Source organism: Calliopsis andreniformis, chromosome 4 (assembly GCF_051401765.1).
Source record: "Calliopsis andreniformis isolate RMS-2024a chromosome 4, iyCalAndr_principal, whole genome shotgun sequence".
Classification (NCBI taxonomy): Eukaryota; Metazoa; Arthropoda; class Insecta; order Hymenoptera; family Andrenidae; genus Calliopsis; species Calliopsis andreniformis.
The window spans coordinates 7537988-7559885 of record NC_135065.1 but is presented as its reverse complement, the minus strand read 5'-3'; the positions used below and the strand labels follow the sequence as shown (position 1 = coordinate 7559885).

The window sequence follows — 21898 nt, the reverse complement described above, 5'->3', positions numbered from 1 at the left end:
GTGTCCAATTATTAGCCTAGGAAAACTAATAAAGCTACTCACTTGCAGGGTGCCAATTTCCTCTCGCAATCCCTTCCATCGAAGAGACACTGAGCGTTGTTACAGACCTCGTCACACACATCGTTCATAAAAACGTCCCAGCAGTTGATAGGTGCCGTGCAGTTGCGCCAAGGGTTGATGCCCAGCGAGCAATCGTTTCCATCAAAGTTGCAGGCGTACCTGTTACACTCTTCGTCGCAATGGTGATTGCCAGACTTCTCTTCGCATCTATTTTCAATACATTTTTTCCTCTCGAGTTCCAGGTCCAGATCATACGCATTCATTATTTTGGGTACATTAGAATTCGGTCTGCCGAAGATGCCGCCTCCATAGTTAGGGTCATAGATCTCACAGTTCTTGCCAGTCCACTTTGGTGGACAGTCGCAAGCATAATCACCGAGGAGGTTCTTGCAGACTGCGTTAGACTGCTGGCAAGGATTGCTCGCGCACTCGTCTCTGGCATCTATTTCACAATGAGTCCCAGTGGTTCCAGGAGGACAGTAGCACCTATAACCGACCTCTGTTTCAGCCACAGTGCAAGTGCCACCATTCAAGCAAGGTTCTCTGTCGCAGTAGGAGCCTGCGAATTCGCAGTTGTTTCCATAGTAATCGCTGGGGCAGAGACAAGTGTGTCCAGCCTGCTTCGCTGTGCAAACTCCTCCGTTCTGACAGGGCGAGCTGTCGCAGAAGTTCACCTTGACTTCACAGTGACGTCCCATGTAGCCAGGCTTGCAGTTGCAGTGGTAGTTGTTGACAAGCTGCACGCAGTCCTGTGTCCCTGGAGAGGCGCAGGGGTTCGAGAGACACTCGTTGATGTCACCCTCGCACCTGGGACCCACGAATCCAGGAGGACACTTGCATTCGAATCCATTAACTTTGTCGATACAGGTTCCATTATTGTGGCAAGTGCCAATCGCACAGTCGTCAGGGTTCAGTTCACAAATGAAGCCCAGAGTCCCTGGTGGACACGAGCAACTGAAGTTGCTGATGAGATCGTGGCAGGTGCCGCCATTCTGGCAGGGATTGGGCCGACAGTCGTCTACGTTGAGCTCACAGTTCTGGCCCTGGAAGCCTTTAGTACACTGACATTGATAGGAGCCGACTAAGTCCTTGCAAGTGGCACCATTTTGACAAGGGGCAGAGTCACATTCGTTGACTTCCTCTTGACAATAGGAGCCAGTGTATCCTTCCAAGCAGTGGCAACGATGACTGTTACCAATATCCTCGCAAGTACCATTGTTACAGAGATTCTTCTCGGGCACTCCTTTCCTGATAGCTGCGTCCTTGCAAGAGACCATCTCGACATCGCAGACTTTGCCAGTCCATCCAGGTGAGCAGTTGCAGTGGTACTTATTCTTGTACTGAACACAGGTAGCCTGATTCTCACAGGGATTGTCTGCGCACCAGTCGATGAACTGATCGCATCTGGTCCCAGTGTACCCATAAGGACAGTGGCAAGTATAATACTGGACATGGTCGTGACACGTGGCACCATTTAGGCAAGGAGAACTGTCGCACTCGTTAATGCGATACTGACAATTCGAACCAGTGTAACCAGGTCCACAGATGCAGGTATAGTTATTGATGCCATCGATACACTTGCCACCGTTCATGCAGCTGCTCTCTGTGCAGTCCTCGTCGTTGGTTTGACAGTTTATGCCAGAGAACCCGAGCTGACATTGACACGTGTACGAGTTGACGTATTCTTTGCAGATAGCGCCATTTTGGCAGGGCTGCGACAGACACTCGTCTACGTCGATTTCACAGTGCTTGCCGCTGAAACCATCCAGGCAGAGGCAAGTGTAGTCGCCAATGCCATCCAAACATGTACCGCCATTTTGGCAGGGAGCTGTAAATGGGAAATATAAATAAATTACATAAGCTTCTGTTCAGTATTACTTTTGAGAGAACTCAGATTGTGAGACAGGTGGTTATTCACTTACAGTTGGCACAGTCGTCAGTATTGATTATGCAATCTCGACCCTCGTAGCCCTTGGCACAGAGACATTGATAAGAGCCATTGGTGTTCCTGCAAGTAGCTCCGTTTCTGCATGGAGATGTCACTACACATTCGTCAACATCCTCATCGCAGAGCCTGCCAGTGTAACCGACTGTACAGGTGCAGGCAAAGTCGAGGAAGTTTGATGATGGTGAACACTTGGCCCCATGGAGACACCTGCAACAATTGTTAACAATGATCATTAGTATTATGCTCTACCACAGGTCTTACTCTAATCACTTTATATTAATATATAGAAGATATAGAATGTACTATAGTTCAGCTGCTCTGAGAGAGAAGATAGTAGATAAAAACTAGGACCACTCTGACTCTCAAGTACAAAAGTCTCCAATCACCACTATTTAAATACAGTTAGCAGACCACTACCAAAACTCACAACATGTACTGTCTACATCATGTGTGTCATTAATAGACTACTAATACTCTTCCTCTCAGAACAACCCAACACTAAAAATTCACCTATCCCTCAGCACATCCTGGAACACGTACTTGTTAGGTGAACAAGGGTCCAGCTTATCCTCGCAGTTCCTCCCCGTGTGGGGCAGCTCACAGACACACTTATAGTCGTTGACAAGGTCTATACAAGAGCCTCCATTCTGACAAGGGTTGTTCGCGCAGTCGTCAATGTTGGTCTCACAGTTGGTACCAGCGTAGCCAGCCAAACACTTGCAACTGTATCCATTCAGGTGATCCTTGCAAGAGCCGCCATGCTGGCAGGGATTCGACCCACACTCGTCGATGTCCGCCTCGCACCTCTTGCCTCCGTACCCTGGCAGACAGTGGCAAATGAACTGGTTGACACCATCCTCGCAGGTGCCGCCATTTATGCAAGGATTGCTGGCGCATTCGTCCACGTCACTGAGGCACCTAGCGTCGTAGTATCCCCTGGGACACTCGCACCTGTAGCCATTGATCAGGTCTATGCACCGTCCGCCATTGGCGCAGGGATTGCTCGCGCACTCGTTTATATCCGTCTCGCAATGCTGTCCTGTAAAGCCTGGCTCGCAGTCACAGGAGTACCTGGAAGAAAAGGCATCGTATCCACTGAGGATGGAAGATATGATGATGTTAGAGTGGGCCCAAGATTTTGCCAGATTTGGGGGTTCGAGTGTTCGAGTGTTCGACTTCTGTAATCATTTCTGGAGCTTTGCGCAAGTGGAGGGAGGGGAGTTGGAATTTTGCCAGATTTTGAAGATCTCTCGAAGATATCTTACCTTCTGTTCTATATCGACAAGTAGTTTAATAAATATTGTTCATTTAAAAATTCTGCTGTGTTCTGTTATTGATTCCAAAAGCCACTTGCAAAATTCCTGAACTCAATTTACATGCTCTCAAATATCCACAACTCTAGTGATGCTAACTCTATTCATGCTATTATTCAGGGACCACTGTCTAGCTATGGAACTGTATAATTCACAGAAGTTTCTTCCCTCCCTTAAGGAATCCTTCAGGGAGCTTCACCCATCAAAGAAGTCCTCAACTCACCTGTTGATCCCATCGATGCATCTCGCTCCATTTCTGCAGGGGTTGCTATAGCACTCATTGACGTTCACCTCACAGTTCGTGCCAGAGGTTCCAGGTCTGCAGATGCACTGGTACCCGTTTATACGGTCCTCACACCTACCCCCGAATTGGCAAGGGTTGCTCTCACACTCGTCGATCTGGATCTGGCACAGCTTCCCCGTGAATCCTGGGAAACAGTTGCAACTGAAGCTGTTTTCTCCATCGATGCAGGTGCCGCTGTGACAAGGATTCGACTGGCAGTCGTTGATGTTCGTCTCGCAGGAGGCTCCCGTGAATCCTGGAGGGCAATCGCAAGTGTACTTGGCTATGGAGTCCTGGCAAATGCCTCCGTTTTTGCATGGTGATGAGGCACAGTCGTCTATGTTGATCTGGCAGTGAGAGCCAGCGAAACCATTCGCGCAAGTGCACTTGAAGGAATTTATCAGGTCGGTGCAGACACCCCCATTGAGACATGGCTTCGCTGCACATTCGTCTATGTCGATCTCACACTGGGTGCCCGTGAAACCTGAAAAAAAGAAAATTCAAGATTGCTGTTAGAGAAAGTCTTTTTGCAGTGGACATTGTCCTGGTCAGATATTTTCACTGTTAGTGGGACACAAGGATTTTTAAATGAGGATGATAACTATTGGGTCATTTTATAAGCTTCCAAATAGTGTTTGAAAAAACCTCTGACAAATAAAAAATTAACCTAGAAAATAATATAACTATAAATATTAATTTTCTTAAAAATACAATAACTATATACTTCTCTTAAAATCCTAAAATCATCTACATACTCTTTCCTCCAACTTCTACTTTTCTAAAAAACCAGCCTGCCAACCTCTCTTCAGCACCATCATCAAAAGTCCATCGAAGCGTGTAATTCTTCAATCCCTTCGTATCAAAACTTCCCTTGCAACCCTAATTTATGAAGACTAATAAGCACGTGAAGTAGCAGTTGCACCCATACACTGCAACTTAGTGCATCCTTTTAACGCGAGCAAACCGGAATGGGACCCTGCACCGCCTATTTGTTACTCTACAGAGCATCGCTTCAGCTTCTTCCTCAAGGGTATACTTTTTGCAACAGTTCAGGACAATTAGCCGAAATTAAGAAGCAACGAAGAAGCTCCGATCGATTGGACCAGTTCAAAGGTCTAACGGGACTAAGAGGGGCCCGATCAGGGCCCAATCATTGTCGCCCAGTTTAAGATTGGTTCTTTTAACAGCGCCACGGAAAATGACGAACATTCTCGGTGAGCCAAATAAAGTTGTCAGCGATGTAGCCACAGTAATTAGCCATAATTAGACACCGTCACGAGGGAGGAGAAGGGAGGGCCGAAACTGGTCCAGAGGGACCTGGACCGCTGCTAATTGCATCTTTGATCGATCGGCTCTTTGCGCTTTTTTCCTTCCGCGTTCTTATCCGCGTCGAACAAGCTGAAGGAGTGAATCGCAGACGACGATAATCGCACCAATTATCGGAAGTAATTAAAGCCTACGGATGACTATCCGAGTTCGACGAGATTGCTGGGCCAGGTGGGCTGATCGGCGAGCATGTTTTGCGAAGCCTTGCACAGGGGAAGTCGACTCGATGTTACTGGGTGCAGCATGAGAAATATTCGGAGAATGTTGTTCCAGTTCTTGTTTAAAATATCTGATTTACAGGATGAAGTGACGAGGAATATTTCAAAGATTCAAACAGTGTTGAAAGGAAAGTAATCCCATAATTCAATACAGTTTCTGATCATATATGGGCAAATGCGAATCGTGACACGAGCCTGAGAGGGTTTCCTAATGGAATAATTGGGTTTGGAAAATTCGAGCGACTTCCGCTAATTTCGCGTAGCTCGTTGACTCAGCCCGAAATGGAGCTGGCTTAATTGGAGGAAAACTAATTTAGAAAAATACGCCAGGGAATGTAGTAATGGACCGTAAGGAGCACTATATAGAGAGATTCCTTGCCCGTATATGGAGGTCTTCTCAATGAGAGAAAGTTATCCATTGGGTGCTTGGCCTTCCGCGTTATAAAGGTTCCACTGTCTATGGAACCGCGAATGGTTTGTTGATCATGAACCTACTATCTTTATTTCATTACTGAGAAGATTAGATTGGTCAAAATATTGCGCAATTCAAAGTATTAGATGTGTATTCAAGGTATTTATATCTTAGTTTTATAATATAGGAGCGTAAATCTGAGAAATTGATTTTCTTTTTCAGAGACATTGCAATAGGATTGATGGTTTATCTACCCTAGGAGATATCAATGACCGTCAGCCGGATGACGCGTGGATTTTTACTGAATTTACATTCACTTAATATGTCTCTGTCTCTTTTCCCATTCAGACAATGATGCAGCTAATTCACTTGTGAATGCACGTACAAGCTGGCGGCGGGTCGCAATCGCTTCCTCTCGAATCTTAAGGGCCCCGTACACAACGAATTTATGAACATCATGAATCGTTAAAGAACGTGCACTGATTTTTGTTCTACGAGGAAATCCGAGATTCTTTTTATTTTTATAGTAGAAACTCTACTAATGTCACTAATTCAATATTAAATTGATACAATAATAGTTGTAATTTTTTTTAAGAATATGAAACACAACAAATGAATTATTTTTCAAATTTTCTTAAAGATATTGTGTGTTAATGAATGCAGGTAAGAGACTTCAAAATTTTTAGCTAAAGTATCTTCGAATTTTTAACTTTCAATAGATTATAAATGAATCTAGCGTGGATACAGGATTTATATTGATTTATATTGAAATTTGTTGCACTATCTGAGCAATTCTTTCCCTTCAAAGGAAAAAGGCTCTGCACTGGTCTTGCTAAACGATTCGCGAGGTCGTTCGTTGGTTCTATCGATGCCAGAGGGCCGTCCACCATATTTGCATACGAATACGACCGCAGAAACACGTAGCGTTTGAATTATTAAAGACGTCTTCGGGACCGGAGGCGGTGTTGAAGGCAGAAACATTTTTCAACGTTGAGTTAACACGCTATTGTCTCCGGTCGCGATTTTCATACCAGCCCATAAACGGGCAGAAATTGAAAAATTGCCTGACAAAATGATCTCCTTGACAAATGACCATTTCTCTTCTCCATACAGGCAGCGAACAATTTTTTATCAACGAAATCTTCCATTGTTTCTCTAAATGGATCACATTTCTCTATTTCTTGATTTGAATAGCAGAAACACTGTAAAATGATATCAGAAATATAACAAAAAATAGCTTCGCTTAAGATTGAAGTCACTGTTCATTTCTTCAACCCTAATCCAAGTATTCTACTCTAAAAATTGCAATTTACTTTAATTTTATGGTTAAAAAAAGATCCACAAAATTTTTGGTGGGAAACCATCGTGGTAACAGTAAGCTGTTATAAAACGATCAAGAGAGCGCTTCAGAACGAGAAAGCAGCAATCAATCCTAAAGGATTTAATTGCTGATCTGAGACTTTCTGGGCTTCCACTTTGGGAACATCTGGAACCTGTTTTTAAGACAGAAAACAGACCCCCCCTTTTTAAATAAAACACCCTTCTTTCAACGTCGCCTAGAAATGCACCCAGATTGCGCATCCGGAATAGCACGACAGCTGGTATTATCCTTAAAAGACGTGTGCATCCTGCGATGAACGTCACGGACCACACGGTTCCGCTGGCTAATGTTTGCTTGTCAGTTCGTCAATCAATTTTCGACTCCCTTTCGCCTATTTTTTAGCGAAGTCTCGAACTGAATACGCTGTAATTGGATACACGATACATGATAGTGTTTCGCTGAAGAGAAATCGGAGGAATTAAAATCTAATATTGTATTTTTTATTTTATACTACTAGAATAATATTTATCTTTTAAAAATGAGAGAAAATGAGACTTTCTACTTTCACGTGTATTGGAAATTTGAATGCGTCTTCATGTTTTTTCAACTTTATTTTCCCTTTCCAATTTTTCGAAGCTCGACATTGAAGACGCCATAAAAAACGAATAGACTTCAGGATATGCAGAAGTGGAAGAATGTAACGGAAGATAGTATAAAAGTCTCGTCGAGAAGACTGAATTATTGGCAAACTTTAACCATGGCTCCTTAAGCCGCAGAATTTACGAGGTAACCCGAGTCAGATGCAATCAGGAGGGGCAGATGCAGGCATAGCTTCCATCACGAACGAATGGTGAAACTTGCACCTTCGACGATTTTACGCGCCACGCTTCGTTTCGAACTCGTTCTCGGTTTTACGCTGACGCCTTGCCTCTTTGCTGTCTTTTTCGGAATATTTGAACCGCTTGTTTCCTTAAATCAATTCCTCTTGCCAGTGCAAAAAGAATCTTCGACGATGTACTCAAAACAATTTGTTTCAGAGCAATTAATTTTCAAAATATATTGAATAATCTTCTTCCAATACTCAGAACCAAGAACCTAAGGAACCACTGTATGTCACTAGGTCTTGTAGCATCAAGGAAATAACTTCTCCCAAAGTATACCTACTCTATCTACCATTATCATCATCACAGTGATAGCGAGGTTCGAAGGAAGACGCAAATCTAAATAATCACGTAGGGTCAAATAGTTTCGATCTTGGTCCCGCAATCAATACGAAGACCTAGGTCAGTCCCCATGATCGAACAATGACTGCCGCCAGTGATTCGTTTCAGCGGACCTGCGTAGGAGAGCACGGTGCGCTCGATCACGTGTGGCTGAACGATGATGAGGATGATGACCGAGCTGGAGCGCTACCACGGCTCGCCTAGTCCTCGTCCTGGGATCGTTTCCGTATTGCGGAAACGAATCAGGCAGAAATCGAACTGCGGCACCGAGTTAACGGTACCCGAGATTGCGGAACAATGCAAAAGAATTATGGGAGGACGGCTCTGCATCGCAACTGCCTAGGAATTAGCAGTTTTCCGTTCGATGGTTGACTCGTTGGAATGTTACCGCGCGTTTCACTCGCCCGCTGGCGATGTGAGTCCATCGATTCCAGGACGTAAAGACGACCACCTTTGAACCCACGTTTCTGAGACCCTCTGTCGTCCCTCCTGCGTAACTGAGAATGACTGTGATGAATAGTGGGCACTGTTCTTTAACGCCAGAAGCTGTGAAGACTATTTTCAACTCTGGTTCATTCTTTGGAGCTTTGTATTTTATACTTGGTTTTGTGGAAGGTTGCTTTTATCTATGCTTCATTTCAGCTACTTGGGTTTCCTTTATTACGGATGGTGGATTTTAGTTGACCAGCATTTTTGAACTGTTGTCCACTGTTACACACTAATTGGAAGCTGTTGAATTATAAAGTATCTATCATGAAATACTATACAAGATAGTAAAGAATCTTTGAAATAATAGACTCAGATAGGAGATTTAATTGCAAAGTGTTTTGCCGAGATAGATAAGCGAAATTTTATGTACATATATTATTGTACTATTTATGAACTCTAAACTACAGTGGCAGAACAGTACCTTGTTCTGTATCTCGGCGCAAGGCATATCTGATGCTTATCGCGAGTCAAAAAACAGAAGAAGGAAGTAAAAAAGGAACTCCACTCTATCTTACATTGAAGCCCTGATAAAAAGCAAGAGGCCATAGTCTCGCAGGCGAGAATTCGATCCAACGGTGGTCGTTGATCGTGTCTGCGTTGCCAACTCCCACGTATGGCCAGGCGTGTTCGGATAATTGTAATCTATTGCCTTCGCCAGTGTTCCCGATGCAGCCTACGCGCATTGATAAACTATGCGAAAGCTAGCGCGCGCACAGCTCGCGGATCCGCTCTCCTCCGTTCCTTCTTCTGCCTCGCGAGCCAGCCTCTCACCTGTCCTCGTCCTTTTCTATCGTTTTTGCGCCCGACGATTCTACGTATATTCGATTCGAGACTAACGAGCGCGAGCACGTGTATATGCGGCTCTTACGTGGCGAAACGTGAGCGCAGGGTGTGTTTCGAGCTGATTCGCGATGCTGGGGAAATGAACGCGTTCAGCCGCGACCAACGCTTGCTCCCGAAGTGGAGGACACTGATGACTCCCTAAGCTTCTTCCTTTTTGGTGGGCATTCTGTACCTCATAGTCAGAGTCACCCAAGTATTTTTTTGTTATTTTTCAGGAGAGCCGAAAAACAAATGCGATTACCTAATTAATTAACATAGCGTTCGAGGTAGTTTGTACTATTAAATTTCCTTCACTTGCAATGTAACTTAGCTAAATTGAAGAGAAGGCAATAAGGTTCTGTAAAAAATTTCATGTTGAATAAAATGGACTTGGGTTACGCTGGCTCTGAGTTACAGTATTATTAGAAGAGATTTTTTTAAATATTTTAATATTTCATTTTACGAGGAATTTTGTATTTGATTTTGTAGCTTTGCATAGGGTGTTACTGTTACAAAAAAGAAACTGGAATCTTGAAGGCTTAGAAAGCTCCTGAGAGTAGTAAACTAATACATACAATATTAAATAAAAGTAAATTAAACTGTGACCTAGAGGTCTCTGAAATTTTAGACCCCCCTTTTTCTAGAATCCTGTACTATATTAATTAACTAATTTAGGTAATTCTTCAATTGTAATAATGTTCTAATCTTCAATGTCTCAATCTCTAGCTTTAACAATTTTCTATGATCTAAGTGAAATGAGTTGAACCTCCAAATTCTGACAAAAAATTCCCTCGATATAAGACTCAAGCATCTCGAAACAGTGTTAAATTTCCATCATAAATGGAAACACAGGAAAGCATTCACCGGAACTAGTTCTCCGTGTCACGGAATTAGTTCAGCTTCCTCGTGCTCGCCCACGATCCACAGTGAATTCCACGTGGGACGTAATTTATGCGTAGAGCAGCAGAGTGCATCGTGCACATTGTTAATCAACATCGTCGCCACCCATCGCGAGTACGTTGCCATCCTACGCTGCTGGTACTTTCGCATCGAATATAGCGCGCCGCGAAATAGAACCGCGACTCTGTAACGAGATATTGGTTTTCTAATTTAAATGAGCCAGCTCGTCGTACACTTCCTACATGCAGAGCGTGCTCCGAGTCACGTTGAATATGTACCAGCAGGTATCGGGTGATTATGATGATTAGAGGAGCAGAAGAGGCGACTCAAAGGTGCCGCTTAAGATTCAACTGATGCAACGAATTAAAATGAATTATCGTTGACTCGTGACGTGGACGATAAGCATTTTCCTGTTGAAAGGGCGCCGCTGAACTTTGCTGAATTTCGTTTCAGATATTTGCGATTAGGAGTAGATTTTGGAAGAACTGAAAATCTTGGATATTTTGAGGTGAATGGGTATTTAAATCAGTAAACACTAGATAGCTTCAATGAGAAGCTAAATGGAAAACGATTTTTCATGTGAGTGGGTGGGTGAATGGGTGAGGAAGTGAACGAGCGTACGCAGTAATAGACTGATACAACTAGTATTCGAAGATAAAGTCTCACTACTAAAAGAGATATTACAGGAAAAAGAGATGAATATTATTGGACTGTGATGAGCCAGTCAAAGAGGAGACTAATTTTGCATTCATTTTTTTTCTGTGCATAGTTAGATATCTCTATACATCACAAATTCACAGAATTGTATCTCACCTTTTCACTCAAAATCGAACTTAAAATACACTTATCTACATGAAAAAAGTAAAACTCAATAATTTACATCTCAGATAAATTCTCTGAAACACGTACGTCAAAATTTTTATTCCCAATCTCTGATCAAATGTATAACTACATGAATCTCACGAGACAGTTATTTTTTTCACCATTAAAGCCAGTTTCGAAGGCTGTCCCGAGCCACACGAAACGACATGGAGTGGGCCGATATCAGCTAAATACGCCTAATGAAGCCGTCATCAGTTACCAGTGCTGTAAGCCAGTACAAACGACCTGACCGTTTCTCGATTCACGTAAACGAAACCCTTCTCTCGATCGGCGATCGATACAAGGCCCATGGATCCCTTTACTCGAGGATCACGTAGGATCCTCAAAGGATTCCGCGACCACATCGTAATGTTGGCGATTTCTTTAAAGAAATCCGCTACGACCGTGAAATTGCGCTTGTCTTATGATATTCCTTAATTCTGTGCAGGCTTTCTCCCTCTTGAACAAACTGATTCCTGTACGAGGGCCAGAGAATACCCTCCAAACGAACTGGCTGCGAAATAATCTAGCAAGAATGACTCAAACAGTCTCTAATTGTAATAAATCTCAAAGTAACCAGAAACCTATTATTTTTCAAAATTCTAAGAAACCAAAACCCTTCAACATGTAACCCAGATTCCCAGGGCTAACTAAATCACCCATAACACCAGCAAGAATCCTGGTACGAGTATTTCAAGCGATCGAGGACCCAGAACGCTGGTGGCCCCGAGGTCAAAGGTCGGCCAGCGCGGAAGAGGACGAAGGCGAGCCTCGGCGGCACCTGTGCTCGGATGCACACGTTTTTCGCGATTAACGGTCGCGAGACATCGAGGTGGCTACCTGAGTAAGCAAGATTCTTCCTCAGCAATCCCCTTCGATCCTCCATCTTTTCCGCCTGATGACAGCTAACGCGCTGCAACGTCGTAATGACGAGTCGAGAACCAAAAAGTCGAATTGCCACCGGCTGGTCCGCGTTATTTACTGAATCGAATGAAAAAGAGGGCCTCATCACGGGGCCCGTTCGTCGCGGGAACGAGGGGGCATCGCGGAATAAGGCCCCTCTCTCGTTACCATCGTTCCTCCGCGTCGCCGCAGCAGACGCGGGAGTTCGTTAGCCGAAAAAAAGCCGCGTAACGCGCTGAATAAATTCCGGTTATGCGCAAACTGCCGCTGCGTAATGGCGGTAATTATCGTGGGCCTGTGATGTCTTAAGAAGCCATGATTATTATCGTTTTGGGGAGCCTGTCCTCGGGCGAGGCATTAACACCCAAGTATGCGACGCGGAAAATACCTGAACCTCGCTTTTTAAGTCCTCCTTGCGTTATTAGGGATTCTGAGAGGCACTTAAATATTCGTAATTTGGAGGTGTAAGTGACAGGTTGATATAAGCGCAGACCCTCGATTAACCAGGTTTTAATCATTCTTAGTATTGTTTTTTTAACCCTAGGACCACATGCTTGTATTTTTCGGCGTAAGTAACATAGTGGAGTCGCAAGCGATTGGAAAAGAAATTTTAATATGTAAAATATTGATTATTTTGAAGAATTTATTTTCTATTCCTTTGAGCATCTTAAGAAAAGAGAGTTTAAAAGAAATTTTTAAGTTACTTCAAAGTGTATGCTAAATAGGTCTTCGAGTTTAAAATTGTGCTGGGTCACCAGCGATCCCAGGGTGTCGTCCTAGGGTCAACCTTCGCCTGGCGGATGTTGGGTCCAACGAAGTTACTAAAGCTAAAACTATTCGTCATTTGATGGTTAATCAGTGTAACGAAATTGCGATAGGATACTGATCCAAAGTTGAACTGCAACTAAATACTAGTATTAAGTATACAAGCTAATATATTTCATTAGAAAAGTGCTTAGTGTCTGCAGTGTTTACTCCATAATGTTCCAATCCCACATGACAGTGCTTTCAAGACATCTTTCTCCAACATTAGTCCCCTCAGCCAGGCTTCGACCATTCTCTCAACAACCACTGTGCCTCAGCATCACCCAAGAAACCCCAGCAGCATTTTTCCCCGAACTAAATCCTTCCTGCAGCTCATTCGAGCCATCACACCAGCGCGCACAAAAATGACGGCATTACCCACGCCTCTCTTTTCCCATAAAAACCGGCAAGGCTGCCATATATCTGGCCAGATAACTGTAAATCCTCTTAGACGTTCAACAGTAGACCCTCCGTGTCTCTGGCGAGGAGGGACCAGGGGAGGAGAATTTACGCGGGGATTTGTGTAAGCTTAATACGAGCGTCGGTCGCGGAGATAACGGTCGAATAAATAGCTAATTGCACGCGAGCATGTCGAAAGCGCCGCGTCGAAAATCCGAGCCGCGCCTTCGACCGCGGAAAAATCACGCGGAATCAGAAAACTCTGGGCCATCGCTTCGACTGCCAAGCAGACCCCGCCTCGTCGTGTACATCGCGCTGTCTAACTGTAAACACCCAGGGAGAGGTTCGACTCGCCCCCCCGGAAGGAATAGAAAAATTCCGGAAGCTAGACGCGCCGCTCGTAAACTCGATTGCGTTTCTGCGCCCGCGGAGCGCCGCTGGAATTCCCCCGAGTCGCTGGTACGCGCGCAACGCAGGCTGAATTTTGCCAGGCCCCTGGGCAGCGTTCCCGAGATTTCCTAGGCGCGCATGCGCGGTCGATCGCGGGCCCAGGCGCCTCGGGTAGGCAACCGGCGTCCCGTGGCTTTCGACGCCGCTTCCACTTTATGGGAAATTTATCGGCGGATGGAGTCGCGAGCCTGGGGACGAGGCACTTGTCGAAACGAATCGGAGGAATTAGAGGTTTGACGTGAGATATTGGAGGTCGCGGAGGATCGAAGGGACGCGGTCGGAGGAAACGATGTCCTGCGGTTCTGACCCTCTGGGTTTCTGGTTTTGGTTTTGATGCGTCTGGTTGCGAGGGCAATGGCATGGGGAAGGTATTTTTAGTTTTGGAGATGTTGGTGCTTGGAGGTTTGAGGATTCTGTTACAGTAGGGATGAAGGATGAGTTGTGTTCTTGGTTTTCAAGAGAATAGGATATTTAGTGATTTTATCTCATTGAGATAATAAATTTTACCTTGTGGTCTTTGGCTGAGGTATGAATACCTCAATTTTATACTTCTAAAAATTAAATTCTGAAAAGTTCTGAAAATAGTCTTCACAACTGAAGACTATTTTCAAATCCCCATTCAATAATACTTCCCATATACAGGGTGATCAGTTTAACTGGAAACCCTCTAATAGCTTTTAGAATAAATGCTGCCAACACTCGAAAAGTTACCATATAAACTGATCACCCTGTATTCTCTCTTTCTCTATGTAAGCTTCTTCCACTATCCAAATCCTGATCATCTCTATCCACTACCCCGAAATGGAAATAGTTCTGTCCCTCCTCCAGTTTCTATCTCCGATACACGTCATAGCTTCCTGAAACTCTGAATAAGGCCGAGAACTGGTCGCGAAGTGAAATAAACTCGACTGGTCTGGTTCGCGATTCCCAAGGCGGTGGTTCGCAATATGAGGACGAGTTCCTCGGCCTGCGTTTTTTCCCTCGACCTCTTGATTAATCACTCGTAATTGGCCAGACCCGTTGCGTGACTGGAAAGGACGCTGCCCGAAGAAAACCTTGCGACTGTCGTCTGAATCCCACTGCCATTTTTCCAGCTAGCTGCGGCGGGAAGAAAATCGTCCCTGAACTGTTCATCATTCGAGGTGTCACGATTGCGATCTTATTATGCAAATCTCTACAGACGATCGAGAGGCTAATTGCTTGGTGTCGAACAGCTTTCTTTGGGAGGTTGATGTAGGCTTGTCGTTGGTAGTACTGTGAGTTATCGATTTGTAAGTAGTCTGGTTTGAGATAGGCTTTTTATGTAATTTAAATATGTCTGGAATATCGAAGACAAATCTGAAGAAATGTTAGTACCTGGGGACAGTTAACTATCTGATGATATTTTTACTAAGTTAGTAATTTTTACAGCTACGAGTGAAGTTTGCAATTATTGCTAATAAAATAAAATAGAGATTCTAGTGAACGTAGCATGGGAATAAACTTCGAGTATTTTTTAATAAGAGATTCTATGTAGGTCACTAAAATTGCTGCAATTTCGAGCACGTCTAATCTTCTATCAACACAGAGTAAATTAACATGTTGAAATCCCTGAAAGCTGTTCATTATCACACCCAGTCGTTTTTTGCGTGGCTTGAGGAGAAGGCGAGCCGAATGAACATGAATCGTTCGAGGTCGATACTGGGTCACTTTGTATCTCGGTCTTAGAAAATGTTTCTCGGTTCGTTTAACTCTGATTAGAGTCGGTGTCGGCGTTGATGAGACCCGATTCGACACGACTGCCACAAATGAGAGGCAAGACTTTAGGAGAAATATCAGTTATTCTAACACTGTGGCTGGTGAATTTTTTATCGATCCTGATCTTGTCCTTTGATAAGAGAAATCGATACATTAGGTGTTTAAATTCACGTACCTAATTATTTTCTTTAAGAATTTTCTGCTGTTAATTTTGAAAGATAAAAACCTGAATAAAATGTCGACGAATTGAATTTGCAGCTCATGTTAAAAATTTCACATCTACTTGGAAAAATTTTCTTTTATGGTTCTATTTATGAAAAATTCTACAATTTTAATTAAGATAATACATATCACACATTTTTAGATCGTTAACGATTATGAGTAGTTACACAGAGATTCGACTGAAACTCTTCCCAATCCCCTATATGGTAGTAGAATCAGCAGGTGCACCATACTTGAACACCAAATCGGTCATTCCACGTTGAACGAAAAAGACAGGTTATCTGCGCGTTATTACAGGTGTAACAAAAGCGTTAAAATTCACGTAAGAATTATCCCGTTATTCGAAATCGATGGAAATTGCAACACCCTTAAGACGCACACGAATAACGAAACATTTCGCGAGGTGGCTACGAACTTTGCCCCCTTGGCATCCATTGGCGTGTAATCGACCTTAAACTTGTACCGTTCAAATTGCCTTCCTCCGTCTCATTGCACCCGTTCGAGGTAACGAACTCGTTTGAGATCGTGCTGAATGTTCGATTGATGGGTAGAGCTGATGAAAATTTTCGAAAAATGAGGCCCCTCGAGATAATACTCCGTTCGCGAAACTACACAGCATGTGAAAGGTCAATGCACCCATACAGCTCCACGAAACGAACTGATTATTTGCGCAGACAGCATCCAACAATAATTACACAAAAATTCGCTAACTAAACGCTGTTGCTATTGGACTCATCTAAAATGTAATACAAAATTACCACAAATTCCCTAGCCCGTAGATTCTATTTTAATACGCAGAACCTCGCGAATGAATTAATCTAATATCGCTGGCAAAGTACGACCAATCGCGGTCTCAAGGCAGCATTTGCGTAATCCTACTCGATTATGCAAATTGTAGGCGATTTTTCACGGACGAACTAATTATCTCGGCATGCTGGGCATCCCCGTAACCTGCAACCGGAATCTTCCCCAGAAGTCCGCGATCCACTCCGCGATTTTACGATTACTGCCGACTCGATTCCAGTTCGAAACGCTTGCAAGACCGAAGTATACGGTAGGCGTATCATCGTTCGAGTTACGATACCGTGCAACGCGTTTCGTTTTAGAGTCTGACGAATGCTTCCTAATGCAGCGAGAATCCACGAGCCCTGAGTCCAAGCTCAGAGACTGGTTTTTCGTTTGAGATCTTTGCTCAGCCGTTTAATACACTATAATCAGTTTAACTGGAAGCATTTACTGTAAATGCTGTAGCATTGCAAGGCTGCCAACACTCGTTAGAGAATTCCGAGTTACACTGATCACAGAAACAAAATTTTAACAAGGTTCTGAAAATAGTCCTCACAATTGAACCCTTTTGTTCAAATCTCTATTTAATAATTGAGATCTTTGGTCATTCGTTTATACAGGGTGATCAGTTTAACTGGGAACCTTCTAAGCGTTGGTTAAACTGGTCACCCTGTATGTGGAACTCTTCTAGGTCTTTGCTTTGCACTGTCCACTTGAGATCTTGAGGATCTTGTGGATCGATTGAAGAGTGTTTTTTCAGTGATACGCGATTTTTGGTGAAGGCTGGGCTGAATGAGTGCCTTGAAGAGGTGACTAGGGATATTTTTCAATTCTCTGATTATGAATCCTAGGGTATATCCAAGGTAAATATGTTCGATGATACATATTTATTGGATATTTTGTTAAATAAACAGATTCTAACATGATTTGGACATTTAATATATTTTGTATGTTAAGTGGAAGTAGTTTGTAATTTATAAGATTGAAAAAGTGAAACTAATGGTAAACCTAAGATTTTAATTTTGTTGGAGTATTGAACCTTAAAAATTGAAAATAATAAATATAAAATTTTAAAAAGTAAGTTTTTCTAATTTCCTTCTTTTTTAATTCATTGAGAAGAAATGCCATTTAAAGTCGAGTAAGAAACAATTTCATTATGATCAATTTTTAATTTACAAAAAAATTAAACATATGTTAATTTTATATTATAAATGAATATTAAATGATACTCAACTTCAACTGGATTGAACACGCTATTGGAGACACTACTTCTTCAATCTCCGGTATGGTCTAGTGGCTAGGATACCTGGCTTTCACCCAGGAGGCTCGGGTTCGATTCCCGGTACCGGAAACTTTTTTTTCTACTAGATTTTTAACCACAATATTATTTTTTTCATCGAATTTCATTCATTATACTCGTATACATTACTTTTTTAATAATTACCCATTTTGATTACGAACTTATAATTTATTTTTTCCCTCTTTTATATACCTTCCTACACATATTATATAACTCTATCTCTTAAAATTCAGAAAACTCACCAAATAACACATCATCCATCTCCCTTCAGAAGCACCATTCTGCCACCATCTATATTCACCTCACTCCTCAAAATTCTCCGCTCACTACCTCCTCACAACTATGAGCAATTCATCACTCGCGCAATTTACGAGCTTTCAAGAGCAAATTTTGCCAAAGGGACCCCTGGGCTGCGACTTCGCCTTGAAACAGAATAAAACGGCGACTTTTGCCTCCAATTAAGCCACGTCGCAGAGCGAAGAAGCTCCTCCAAGGCGAAAAGGAGAAAAAGAAAGCCCGATCGCGACATATTCCGTGCAGACGCGTCGTTTTCGGCCTCCGCTCGAGCGGATGCCACAGCTAACGATGAATTATCGCCACTGTTCGACTGGGATCTCGTTCAAACGCGACCGATCGGAAGCGATTCCCTCGGCGCTGGGTATCGCGTGAGTACGTAATATTCATTAAAACCTGGCATCCCTTTAGCTGGGGAAGCCGACGAACCGGCTACGAGAGCACCAGTCTGCCTTTTCCCGTCACGAACGAGATGAAGCAGGATCGACTGGGATCGACAGAAGAGACGATTAAGAATAAAGTCGGTGGCTGACTTTGGGAGAGAAGTGGATGCTGGTTGTGCGTTGGAAATGTGGGAGCATCTGATGAGATACAGAAATAAACATGCGTGGAACTGTGATTATTGAGAGAGAATTTGGAAATGATTAGTGGACCTCAGAATGAGACGAAAATGAAGAATTTAGCCCTTCAGATTTCAGATTTTTCGAAGCGAAAAATTATAGGAAAAGTTTATACATGATTGCAGTCACAGTTTTTTCTATTATTCTTTTTTTTTTTGTATTTCATCCGAACTATTTTGAGATATAAGGTAATTAAAATTAATTACTGGAAAGACGAGAAGTCCTTAAAAAAATATGAAATTACAATTAAGGAAAGTTGTCTGAAGACCTGCAGATTACAGAAATAACTGCAGACCTGTCCAGATCAGGCTACACACCCGATCACAAAAAGAGTATTAATGTAAGAAGTTAAATAAAGCATGAGATACGACAAAATTAGAATCGCCTGGCAACAACTTCTTCTGATGATTACCTTGCACGTGCCTTTAAGACGCGAGGTATATCTAGTTCCCTTTGATAAGTGTATAATTAATTATTGATCAATTCAGGAAGTAAAACAGGAATTTCAATATCTTTGCCAAGAAACAATTAATATTCAAATTAAAATGGCTCATAAACGGTGATAACCGTTGAGAATGTTATGTATAATTAATTGATAGCTTCTGAAATGACTAGAGGGATTCTTTAATGTGAGAGTACACAAACATGAACAAATCCCTTCCTCCGTTCGCAGCACTAAAACCTCTCCGCACACCACTAACAACCAACCTCAAACCCACCATAAACTCAACTCAAACCTAATTCAAACCCACCTCCTCTCAACCCACCATTCCCTCCTCAACGTACTCTCAGCTCCTCCCTGGGAACCGATTTCACCTAAAATGCGCAGACACACCCTCCCCCAGTCCCCAGCGTTAAAAACTCTAATATTCATATCACCAGGCCAGGTAAAAAAAGTTAAATAAATTCTCTCGGTACGTTCCACATAGTCTCTCGCAGGAGAAATTCGCAGATTTCCATCGATCGGCGGGAACACGAGAGACGCCGACAAGACGGCGGTCGCGAGCAGCCGAGGAGATAGCGTATCAGAGGAAAAATTCTTTCCACCGGTGGTGTTGTGACCTGGGTGTGGCGCGGCGGCCCAGACGTGTGGGGATCTCTCGCATATGTGTAACCGTTCTGTTCCAACGATACGGCCCCTTCCAGAGGGAGCGAGACGCGGCGAGGCGATCGCTCGGCGAGAAGGAGAGGGATCCTCTCGCGCTCCGCGTGTCCGGGAGTGTGGAACGGGGCGAAAGCAACCGAACCCGCGCACGGGTTATGGGTATCCATGAGAAATACGGATAGGCGTTATGCAATCGTCGTGTATCCCCCTGCTTTCTTTTTCCTCGGCTCGGGATCGTTTCGGTGGGTGTGTGGGAGTGGGCGACTCTGCGTCCCTCTTCTCGCCTACCACGCGGCTCTTTGAACGGAATTACAGTCGGCAATTAAAGGCATACCGAGGGAACACCATCGAATATATGGCGATTATTGTTGTTTTACGCGCGTAATCAATTGCGCTTGTTTACGATCGACGACAGGACCTAGGGACTGAAGAGTGCCGAGGAAATTGTGGGGTTTCGAGTGTCCACGATTGGGGAATGCACTTGCTCTGGGGGGCTGAGAGGTAGGTGGTAAGTGTTGGAGAAATTGTGGAGATGGAATTGATGCTGGAAGGTTGAAGTGGAGAAGGGGTATATTTGGAGTTTGAGAATTTTTGGAGTGGAGCAATTTGTACCATTTTGAAGCTTAAATGAAAGTTGGGTCTATGATGAACTTCTTTTCAGGTTCCAAGGATTTACGATATATAGTTCAATGATAATAAAATTGAAGTATTGTACAAGGCTTTCGAGAATAAGCATGAGAAATTTTAAGGGCTGATTCATTCATTATTCTACTAATTTCTCTGGGTTTAAATTAACTAATATACATTGGTAGAAGAATAAATCGCAAGTCAGACAGAGAAAAGTTAGTAGAATAAATTCTGAGCCAGACAGAAAGAGGTCAGTAGAATAAGCCTAAAGTCAAACACAGCAAAGTAAGTAGAGAGAGTCTCGAGTCAGGCATAGAAAAGTAAGTAGAATAAGCCCTTAATCAGACACAGAAAATTTAGTAGAATAACTCCTGTGACAGACATACAAAATTCAGTAAAATAAGTCCCGAGTCAGGCACAGAAAAATAAGTAGAATAAGTTCCGTGTCAGACACATTTCAAGCGAATTGTAGACGTATTTAATAGAATTAATAATTTTTAAACGAAGTTCCAAATGTAATTTAATCATTCTTGATTTTTATCTTATTTTAATGTGTAGAATCTCCTTTTAAAATTTCTTACACCACTTGTCGAACATTCTATGTACCTATGGTCCGAAATAGAAAATTGAAGTAAGGAAATTTGTAAAATTTATACAGAAATTAGCTCTCCTCAAAGATGAATGAACCTCAACATCAATAATTTTCGTTCAAATCGTAAATCTCATAGTAATCTTTATAATTTAGTCAGCAATTTTCGAGTCATGTATCAGAGCTCGGTCAAGGCGATATATGATCGATAATCCAGACAGCAATAAAAAATATTCATCGCGAGAGATGGGCTAATGTCAAGACGCTCGTTAGAACAAACAATCTGAAAATGATGATCGATGATCACCTTGTAAATTGAACGCACAGTTCGCTTCGTAATAATGAAGACGCTCGTGTACCCACAGAGTTAATTTCAGTTGTCGACGCGTCGTTTGTAAGTCCATTTTTGCTCCTAAGTTCTTCCTTGAAAGTACTTCTAACAACCCTTGTAGCTTCCACTAACAATCATTCCTGTAATATATACTGGCATCTCCTAGATACAATTGAAATATTATGTGCAATATATTCTGCAATAGTTGGTGTCGAATTTTTAAAATTTTCACTTAGAAATTTTGTCTAACGAGTATTACTAAAACCAAGATAACCAAACTAAAGTTATGTCTACACTGAAGTTACATCAAGCAACATTTTGTCGTCACTCGTATAAAACATAAGAAAAAACACAGAACACTTTTAGAAAATAGGATCTATACACAAAGCAATGAAAAGTTCAAATGCATACACGCCTTAAATGGCATAGTTCTTTAGTTACACGCAACAAGAGGCAAAAAAATGTTCCTCGTTATTGCATCAGTCTAGACAGTTTACTTTCACACTATTTCTTCTCTACTATTTCTTACTAATTTTAAGAGGCAACATAAAAATC

At 42.7% G+C, this 21898-nt stretch overlaps 1 protein-coding gene and 1 non-coding gene across 2 annotated transcripts in view; one reads left to right on the top strand and one right to left on the bottom strand.

The window, feature by feature from the left end:
• The window catches only part of N (neurogenic locus Notch protein), a 150214-nt gene that overhangs the window by 6167 nt on the left and 122149 nt on the right, over positions 1-21898 (bottom strand). The window contains exons 6-9 of the mRNA XM_076376116.1: positions 3545-4088; positions 2549-3079; positions 1983-2215; positions 43-1888 (exon numbers count right to left, since the gene is read on the bottom strand). Coding sequence (XP_076232231.1) covers positions 43-1888; positions 1983-2215; positions 2549-3079; positions 3545-4088 — 3154 coding nt within the window. The remainder of the gene's footprint in view (positions 1-42; positions 1889-1982; positions 2216-2548; positions 3080-3544; positions 4089-21898) is intronic.
• Positions 17757-17828, top strand: Trnae-uuc (transfer RNA glutamic acid (anticodon UUC)). The gene has a single exon. It is a non-coding gene; the product is annotated as a tRNA-Glu (tRNA).